The 9,544-nt window shown below is 47.1% G+C and overlaps 1 protein-coding gene across 3 annotated transcripts; it reads right to left on the bottom strand.

The window, feature by feature from the left end:
- Window positions 1-340: 340 nt before the first annotated feature.
- Glul (glutamate-ammonia ligase) lies at window positions 341-9,516 on the bottom strand. Of its 3 annotated transcripts, none has more exons than XM_021265344.2 (8): window positions 9,331-9,451; window positions 8,280-8,456; window positions 6,406-6,584; window positions 4,847-5,008; window positions 3,630-3,776; window positions 3,010-3,137; window positions 2,613-2,812; window positions 341-1,936 (listed from the first exon to the last, which is right to left on the bottom strand). In XM_021265344.2, the coding sequence occupies exons 3-8, from the start codon at window positions 6,569-6,571 to the stop codon at window positions 1,618-1,620; spliced, it is 1,122 nt and encodes a 373-aa protein (XP_021121003.2). In that variant the 5' UTR covers window positions 6,572-6,584; window positions 8,280-8,456; window positions 9,331-9,451; the 3' UTR covers window positions 341-1,617. The 3 variants fall into 3 exon arrangements, with proteins under 3 accessions (XP_021121003.2, XP_087050512.1, XP_004853411.2); XM_087194386.1 differs by having other exon boundaries at window positions 8,326-8,456; window positions 9,331-9,441; XM_004853354.3 differs by lacking the exon at window positions 8,280-8,456 and having other exon boundaries at window positions 9,331-9,516.
- Between the last annotated feature and the right edge of the window lie 28 nt (window positions 9,517-9,544).

Genomic DNA, 9,544 nt, shown 5'->3' with positions numbered 1-9,544 from the left:
CTGAGTTCTATCTCCAGTACCAGAAAAATTCACAAAGCACAAATAATCCTGAACTTATTTTGCCTGTATAACAAAACAGACCCCCTCCCCCATTTTAGGGTAGGAAATAAAAGGAATGAAATGCCACATAGGTTTCTAAGAAAAACACAAGTCAGAAAAGATCTTATAAATGTTAGGCTGATTTATGAGCACTGATCTGGGCAATTACAGTTTGTTTACAATGAGGAGTTATCTAACTCTGAACATACTGTACATGGTAATTAGAAGTCGTCATGGCAAGAGAAAACCACAGCTGGCCTGCTGCAGCCAGCACAAAAACAAGAGAACAGGAGACACAATGTAGGAATGGAGGTGGGGTTTATTTTAAAAGAAACAACTCCTTAAGAAACAAGAATATTCTGCACTGGGAGGAAAGACATTAGGATACAAAATTACAAGTGTTTTAACTCTAGTCCTGTCCCCAACTCCAAGAGCAGAGTGAAAGGAGACAGTAGAAGCAAACAGGCAATTCTGTAAAATTACACTTAAAAACCCTACAAATTTGATTAAAATCTAAACTTGTTTTGCTTTTAAAAAAATTTAATATATCAAAAAGCCTGTTTTAGTGACATGCTAGCCCACCTGAATAGAACTCCTGTACCCGTCTGTCAGTGACATGTTCAAGTTCACCAGCCAACTCACACTTCTAAATTCAGTTGTGGACAGGTATGCGTGTATCTTTAAACCCAGCCACAAGGCTCTAACTGTCCAGTGTCCTCCCTCTGCTGAAGGTGGGCAGGGCGGGGACAACCTTACTTGATAAGGAAGGACTAAGAGCCACATTAACCACTCCTACCCAAAAGGAGATCCTTCTTTCTAAACCCAATTTGGCACCTAGCGACCAGGATGATTTCCTCCTTTTAGAAAAAACCCACACATACCCACATACCCATATATACTTTTTTTGCTTTTACATTTAAATATAAAAATACTACTCTATGTGTTATAAATGGAGAACCAAGTGGTAAGGATCTTTTCTTCTTTGAAGGTAGGGATATCCATCAGTTTACTCAGCTTTGTGTTCACGAGGTGGGGGGGTGCTGTGTGGAGCCCCAATAGGGGAGCATTGCAGCAAGAAACCAATGAAGGACATTCCTCCCTGATCCCCAACTGCTCTTCTTTCTCTAATTTCTACTTATATCTTTGAAAATAGAGCTTCCCATCAAGAGAGATCTCCTCACTTAACCCAAATCAGGTCTTTCCGCTTTCAGCTACCCTGAAGAATAAAAATCTCCTCCCCTGCTGTTTCACGCACACATCTGCTCCGTCTGGATAGCTACATCTACTGGACAAGCACACTTGAGGGGGAAAGTGGTTAGTTTCCTTACCCGTGTCCCAACTAATGCATTAAAGTTTTTGTGATAGGGACAGAGGGAGTGGGTGGGTGTGAAAAGATTAAGAACTTGATCCCTCTTATCCTGGCCAAAGAAAGCAAGATTAACTGAGCATGAGGAATAAAGACCTTGATATTACAACCTTTGAGTTACAAAGGGGAGAAGTAGGACAACTGAAACATGGGGAAGAGCTGGAGGAAGGCAAAGAACTAGGAGGGGCTCGAGAGCTGCAAGTCTAGTCCACTTAGTTTTTGTACTGGAAGGGCTCATCGCCAGTCTCATTGAGAAGACATGTGCGGATGAGGGCTTCTGTCACAGCAAAGGGGTCACAATTGGCAGAAGGGCGACGGTCTTCAAAGTAACCCTTCTTCTCCTGGCCAACAGTCCGAGGAATGCGGATGCTGGCGCTACGGTTGGCTACACCAGCAGAAAAGTCGTTGATGTTGGAGGTTTCATGGAATCCAGTTAGGCGCCGGGCATTGTCCAGGCCCCCCTTGGGATCATAGGCACGAATGTGGTACTGGTGCCGCTTGCTTAGTTTCTCGATGGCCTCCTCAATGTACCTACAGGAACAGAAAATAGGGTCTGACCTTGTCACCAAAAAATCTCTTACTCTTTAGGGGCAGGAACATGTATGAATCTAAGACTGAAGTTCACTAAATTAGGGCCCCACCACCAATAACTATTCCATAAGGCAAGTGACTCTGCCTTGTTACTACCTGTGTGTCAGAACTGTATCTGACATACAGTACAAAGTCATCATTCTTGACTGAGAAGAGTTGAACAGATGAACAGATCTGTCAGCTTTTTCCTAACATCATCTTTCAGTCTATTCCTAGAGAATCATTAGGCACTTGGGGCGGGGGGGGTTGGTGGTGATTTGAGACAGGGTCTTACTATGTAGTTCAGGCTGGGCTTGAACTTACTATGTAGCCAGGCCGGCCTCAAACTCATGGTGATCCTCCTGCCTCAGCCTCCCAAATATTGAGATTACAGACAGGTGATGGGATTACAACCAAGTACCACCATGCCTGGTTCATTAGGCACTTTTCAAATGGGAACAAAATAAGAAGTTTAAGCAAGGTGTCAAGAGCTAAGGCACATGCAGCCTGAGGTGGGCGGGCAGCAAACATCTCCAATAGACCTGGCAAGTCTTCTTGGAGAGGACACTGTGCAGACTGATGCTCCCTTCCTAAGGTTCCCGGCAGAAGAAAGCTGGTCCCAGAAACATGTACTCACTTCAGACCATTCTCTTCCCGCATGGCTTTCGTGCTGAAGTTGGTGTGGCAGCCAGCACCATTCCAGTTCCCTGGAATGGGCTTAGGATCAAAGGTTGCTATCACTCCGAAGTCTTCACACACACGATGCAAGATGAAACGGGCCACCCACAGATGGTCTCCCATGGAGATTCCTTCACAGGGTCCTACTTGGAATTCCCACTAGAAAGAATAATATCAGCCTTTGGAATAAATCACTCACTCCAACCCACTCTTGAGTTTGGGGCTGGTAAGCAGTGAATGGGCAGCCTTTGCTACTCACAGTCCCCATAGGGTCCCCACAGTACCCATAGGTAGGGACATATCCTACCTATCTGAGGTCTTCAGAGGTGAAAAAGGTGGCGATCAGAGCCATTTACCTGGGCAGGCATGACTTCAGCATTTGTCCCCGTAATCTTGACTCCTGCGTACAAGCAGGCCCGATAATGAGCCTCCACAATATCTCTGCCATAGGCTTTGTCTGCTCCCACACCACAGTAATATGGACCTGCAGACATATCAAGACAAAGCGGTAAGCTGGGTGTGGTGGTAAACATCTATAATCTCAGCATTTGGGAGGCTGAGGCAGAGGGTTAGCCTGAGATACATCAGACCCTGTCTCAAAAAAAGAGAGAAAAGATAAAGTGGTAAAATAACGAGGAAACCAGAAAATCCTAAAGCCAGAAATCAGAAGGTCCTTAAAACTTGCTCTCCTGAGTAACTATCCTAGCTTTCACCTGCAGATAGAGGGATGAAAACTCAGGAGCTTCTCTTTGCTACAGCCTTAATGGAACCAAAGACTTCCTCCTCAATCCCTTTTCTTTACTTTTGTAAATGTTAACATTCAATTCTGGCTTGGAGTAATGTGAGGGCATGTTTTTAACCATTATTTTAGCCACTCTCATTTTGATTGTGGAGTTGCTCCTATCTCTGGAGAAAGCGACTTCCCTGGACAATAAGCAGTCGAGGAAAGGGTCATCTTCCTCTCAAAAGGACTTACCTTGGGGCCCAGGAAAGCCGTTGGAAGGCCAACCAAACGGGTGGCCATCAGTCCCCATCAGAGTATATTCCTGCTCCATTCCGAACCAGGGCTGCTGGTTGCACACCATGTCCATTATCCGTTTACAGGTGTGTCTTAAATTTGTCTCTAGAAAGAGTCAATATGCCATTAGCGTTGTAGAGGGACATATCTCTCAATATGGGTGCTGATCAGAAAATAGTCCTTATCTACTTGCACAACTGAGGTGTTCAGCCCTGAGGCTGAACTGACCCAGGACAAAACTTTGTCCCATCACTAAGTCAGGAAAATGGGAGACACTACAATGTAACCGTACATTCACAGAGACTCTCTGAGAAAGACTTTGGTTATAATTAAACTCAGTTACAACCAAGTCACATGGGAGCTGACTGTGAACAAAGCAAGTGTTCACCTTATCTGCACGCTGGCCATCTCCCAAGTGCCAAATGCCAGGCACTTACACCCTCTATTCACAAGGCAGCTGTTTCTAGTTGTCAGACTTAGTGCCTAGTTTCTAGGGACTTAGAGCCAAATCTAATTTTTATTGAGAATAATTTGTCCATTAGGATGCTTACATTCCTGGTGAGTTTAAGTGCTAAGTTATATAATATTGGCTGGCACTGAGATGAGCTCAGCTAGAAACAATTTCCAAGCTAGAAAAGAACTTCAAAAGAAAAATGAATCTATAACAACCCTGTTGAAGGACTGGAAGTCTTCACTTTTACAGATGAGAAAACAAAGCTTAGAGGCCTTAGATTAAGCGACCTGTCCAGGTTATGGGGCAAGCAAAGCCAGGAAATCGTTGGTTGTCTTGGCTTCAGAGCCCAGGATCTTTGGAATACACCTTTTAAAACAAAGTCAATGAAGGCCCAGGACCACTAAGTTTCACTGCCAGTGTAGCAAGAGACATCACAGGAGTTTTGCTGGGTTTAAGGAGCTAAATGGCTGAAAACTGGAAACAGGCATGTGACTGCACAAGAGGAACCCAAAAGTGCAATTACTGCAAACCTCTGGGCCAACATAATTTCAGCCTACCAAGATGTTCATTCACATTTTAGTTAATGGATAGACAGAGGATCAATCTCCCAGAGTCCTAACAGTTCTGAGACAGTCTAGCCTTCTAAAACTAATTTCAGAATACCTTCTCCCTTCAGAGAATTTATGGATTGAGGTGGGATCCATACTCAACCTGTACATACCTGCAGGCTTCCGGTTATACTTGAAAACTTCACAGAACACCAGTTTATTGGGGTCTTTGCGGAAGGGGTCCCGAAACATGGCAACAGGGATAAGGTACATGTCACTGTTGGAACCTTCAGACTGGAAAGTACTAGACCCATCAAAATTCCACTCAGGCAACTCTGGGATAAGAAAAGGTGGGAAAATTAAATTAAAAATGTATAGGAACTCCTCAGGCAAGAATATAGTTAGCTCCCTTTATATTTCCATTATTATATAATTCAACATCTGTACTTACTTATCCCTACAGTCCTTCCTGAGTTCCAAGTAAGTCCATTACCTAAGTTCCTTAAAGAAATAAATCACAACAACCACCTAAGAACATATACTTTTCTCCCTAACTGAGCCTACTATATACCAGGTATAGATATCACCAGCGAGTCAGTTATTGCAAACACTGAGATAAGGGAAAGATTCTGATTCCTTCTTCTCTCATCTCTCGCTGTGTCTTCTTTTTTTTTTTGGTACCAGGGATCAAACTCGGTCCTTGAGCTTACTGGGCAGGTGGCAGCACCACTGAGCTAAATCCCCGGCCCACTCTCGCTGTGTCTTCTGATGTTCTAGGTCAAATTGTGGCCTAGGAAATGGATGTTCCCATACTACCTAGGCCAGTTTGTCACACCAGTTTACTGAGTTCTTAAAAGGCAGAGATCAGACTCTTACCTTGTATGAACAAGGAGTGAACAATGTCAGCCACATAGCAAGTGCACAATGTTGTTGTAAATTATGGTCATTCATTCATTCATTCCATCAAAGGTGTGTGTGGGGGGGTAATATGTTTTTTTTGGTACCAGGGATCGAACTCTGGTCCTTGCGCTTGCGAGGCAGGTTCCGGAACCACTGACCTAAACCCCGGCCCCTCATTCATTTCCTCAAATGTGAGCATTATTAGAAAAGTAACCTATCTGAAAGTAGGTAGGTGGTGACATTTTCTCCTTGGGCCCTGGGGGGGAGGGCATAGTTTGTTCTAGACTGAAAAATTAAGGTCACAACTCTAATATAGTAGCCTCTGACAGTATATGTAACTAGATCATTTAAGAATTTCCAAACCACTTCAAAGCATGTACTTTCATCCAGAAACCCAGTGATCTGAGTAAAGAACACAGTACTTTGAGAATTCTGTAAACTAGATATAGCATTTTTCCAATTAGAGCAGTGGCTTTCAAACTGAGTTCCTGAGCATGTTTTAGGGCCAGCTAAGTAGGGATGGCCAAGTCAGCAAAGACTAGCCCTCCACCCTCTCTATAAACCAGACTCCATCTTTTTTTTTTTTCTCAATTCACTGGCTTAGAGGCAAGATTCCATTTAAATAAAGGGTTCTTTCGTTGTTATGCTTTGAGGCTGTGCAGGAGCAGGAGCTTTACATTGAACAAAGTCTGAAAAACCTTCCCTTAGAAAAGCTTTGCAAACAGAATGAAAAAGCCAAATCTAGTGGCTCTCAGCACTGGTCTAAATCTACCCAATGGCTGCCTCCCGTGCTCCTCCCACTGGGATATGCCCCACTCCTACCCACTCTTACCTTCTACACACTTGGGCTCACAGTCCAGGGTGCGGGTCTTGCAGCGCAGCCCTTCTCCAGTGCCATCAATCCAAATATACATGGCTTGGACTTTGTCGCCCTGAGGCAGGGACATGTACACCTGCTTGATGCCTTTGTTCAAGTGGGAACTTGCTGAGGTGGCCATAGTGGAAGATGTTCTGAAGAGAAAAAAATAGCTTTATCAGTACAGACTCCAAACTCATCTCCTGCTGGAATGGCTTAAGAGGGACAACAGAATCTAAAAAGTGGGAATGGTGATCCTTCTCTAGGAAGTCAACACACCCAAAGGTACTTTTAGTCACTCTTCTTTCAGGGGGTTTAAAGTTTTAAAGTCTTGAGAGCAGGAGGTAAAAATTTGATCACCACCTTTTGGGGGGGGGGGATACCTGGGATTGAACGAACTCAGGACCTTGCCCTTGTGAGGCAGGTGCGGTGCCACTGAGCTAAATCCCCACCCCTAGATCACTACCTTTTGAAGCAATTAAAGCAGATGACTGCTAAGGACCAAGCATTAGTAGTAACTCATCATCTCCTTATACCCTGAGGCTTAGAGGCTGAAGTTCCACAGCTACTGCAGATAGGAAACCTCTCCCAAGGTGGAATTAATACTTGTGATTCTGTAATTTCCAGTCTGACGCAAAGTTCTATTCCCTCACTGTAGCTGAGGTAGATTTTAAAAACAAGCTGTTGAGCAGGGTGTGGGGGCACATTCTTGTAATCCCAGGACTCAGGAGGCTGAGGCAGGAGGATAGCTGCAAATTCAAGGCCAGCCTTTAATTCACAGAGAGACCTTGTCTCAAAACAAAACAACAAAAAAGCTACTAAAAGGAAACAAAGGTTCAGAAATAGAATGTTTATCATTTCCCAATACAAGTAAAATCCAGAAAAGACAGCTATAGTTTCTGTTCCGTCTTCCCCCTCCCTTTCATTCTAATGGAGATTCACCTCTACTTCAAAAAGAGAAAGAAAAAACAGGATGAAAAAGAGGGTTAAAGATTTAATCAAAGGCTGGCAGCTTCCTATTACCATTACAAAGATGATAAAAATAGCTGATTCAAGTCGGTTTCAAAGATCCAATCTGCAGTAATTTTCAGTGGTGTGATACGAAGTTCTCACTTCAGAACATAAGCTCAGACTCAAGTACCAAAATGACAATATCCTCTTAAGATTCCATTAGAAAACATCCTGAAGTGGGAAATTCCCACTTTTAATGAGATTGGGATTTCAAAAGCCCTGAAACACGCTAAAGACTGCAAGCCACAGCCAAAAATCCTCTGAAAGAAGTCTCTGAAGCCACAAAACCAGCCTCAACAAAAGAGGAAACATCCCCCACCCTCCCTGGCCCAGCACAGCTGGAAAGGGAACAAATTGTTCTCCTCCGATGACTTGGGCAACTTCTGAAGTACAGTGGCAATGTTTCTATGGGCAACCGTCCATGTTTGCCCAGCTGAAAACAACTGCTTCTCCCAACAGCCTCACCCAAGGGGAAGGGAACCTCGCTGGTCAAATCCTATTACTGAACTCACACTACCTTTGCCTGGTGTCTGGCTAGACCTGGTCATCAAAGTCCACCTTCCACCTAGGCCTTAGGCCAGGACAATCCCTGAAATTTTGTGTCCACTGAAAGCTGTCTCAACTCCAAAATTAAACCACAGGTTGTGGATCTTTTGGGTTTTTTTGTTTCTTTTTCCCACGAGACAAACTGGAAGCCAGCACACTATGCATTGTAATTAACCGGTGCCGCTGCCACCGCGGTGCCTAGTTTATGCAGGAAGGGGAATGAAGTTAGGAGTTCTGTATGGTTTCTGCAGCTGTTGCCTGTGGCGGGTACTCCTCTCAAATCCCTCACTCACCCCAGCCACAGAGAGTTCAGAGAGTGAACCGTATTGTTAGGGTTACCCTCTCTAGCTCTCCTCTTTTTAGAGTCGTGTTCGTGCTTCTCGCTCTCGGGTTCTCGCTGGTCCAAATACTGAAGCTTTCCAGGTGAGCGCTTCGGAGGGGGTGACCCGGAGCGGTCGGACCAGGAGGCGCTGGAATTGGCAGACAGGTGGTTTAAGCTCAGAACCTTGACCTGCGGTTTCTCCCCGTAGTTGCCTGAGCAGGCTACGAAGGTCAAGCAGTTGGGGGTCTTCACTGCCCAAGAGCTGGTGCAGTCTTCATCTTCGTTTGATGTTTTCTTCATGGATTTGCGGCTGGGGGAGCATCCCCGCTTTCCGCCCCAGGAGGAGTTGGGAACATCCACTTTGAAAACTGTCCCTGCCCACGGTTGTGTACAGGAAGCCGGCGCCCCGCCCCTCAGGCCCTTGTGGACTCTGGGCCTAGCTCAGGGGGCCATGCCTGCACCCCGCAGGGCAGGCTGGGGTGGAGGGTCCACAGCGCCGGCTGTCACCCCGGCAAGGTCTCCCCTGGGGCGCCCGCGACCACGCCGCGGCCCGAATCTCCATTGTTCGGTCACACTGCAAGGGCCCGGAGGCCACGCGACGGCCTCAGGCTGCCCGCCCCGACCCTGGAGTCTAGGAGCCCCCCGGGACCAGCGGGACTCCCCACAAGGCCCCCGCGCGGAGGAAGCGAGAGGCGCCTCTGTCCTTCAGACGCCGCGGGGCGCTCCCCCCGGGGACCCGTAAGGCCACCGGGTCCACCGCTCCCGCCATCCCGGAGCGTGGGCCTCGGGGTCGGCGCCTCGGAGCAGAAGGGACATCAAAACAAGCCACCATTACCGCCCCCCCCCCCCGTAGGCACGTTTCCGAGCTTGGCGACGGCGCGCACCCCGCTGTTGCCATCCAACCGCGTGGGGGCAGCCGGCGGCAGAGCCCGCGTTAGACGCGAGTGAGCCAGACTCGGCCGGAGGCCAGAGCGCGAGGAGGGAAGCAGCCACCCGCACCCAAGGCAGGACCACGCGCTTACCTGGGCGGTGAACAGGAGCACAGCAGCCGCGAGAGCAAGGTGAGCGGAGTGAGGCTGATGTTTTGCTCACAAGCCCTGCGCTTCTCCCATTCTCTGCTCTGCAGGCTGCCCGCTCCCCGCAGCCCTCTGCCTTTATCGGCGGCCTGGCTCCACCCCCGGCGCCCTGATTGGCTCGCGGTGGCGGGGAGCCCGGGCCCAGGAGCCTGTGCGCGCC

The sequence above is a fragment of the Heterocephalus glaber genome, unplaced genomic scaffold (genome assembly GCF_053883595.1).
Source record: "Heterocephalus glaber isolate CG9 unplaced genomic scaffold, H.glaber_assembly_v1.0 deba00001600, whole genome shotgun sequence".
NCBI classification, from domain to species: Eukaryota; Metazoa; Chordata; class Mammalia; order Rodentia; family Bathyergidae; genus Heterocephalus; species Heterocephalus glaber.
Note: the sequence above shows the minus strand (reverse complement) of the source record. Positions and strands in the feature narration are given on the sequence as shown.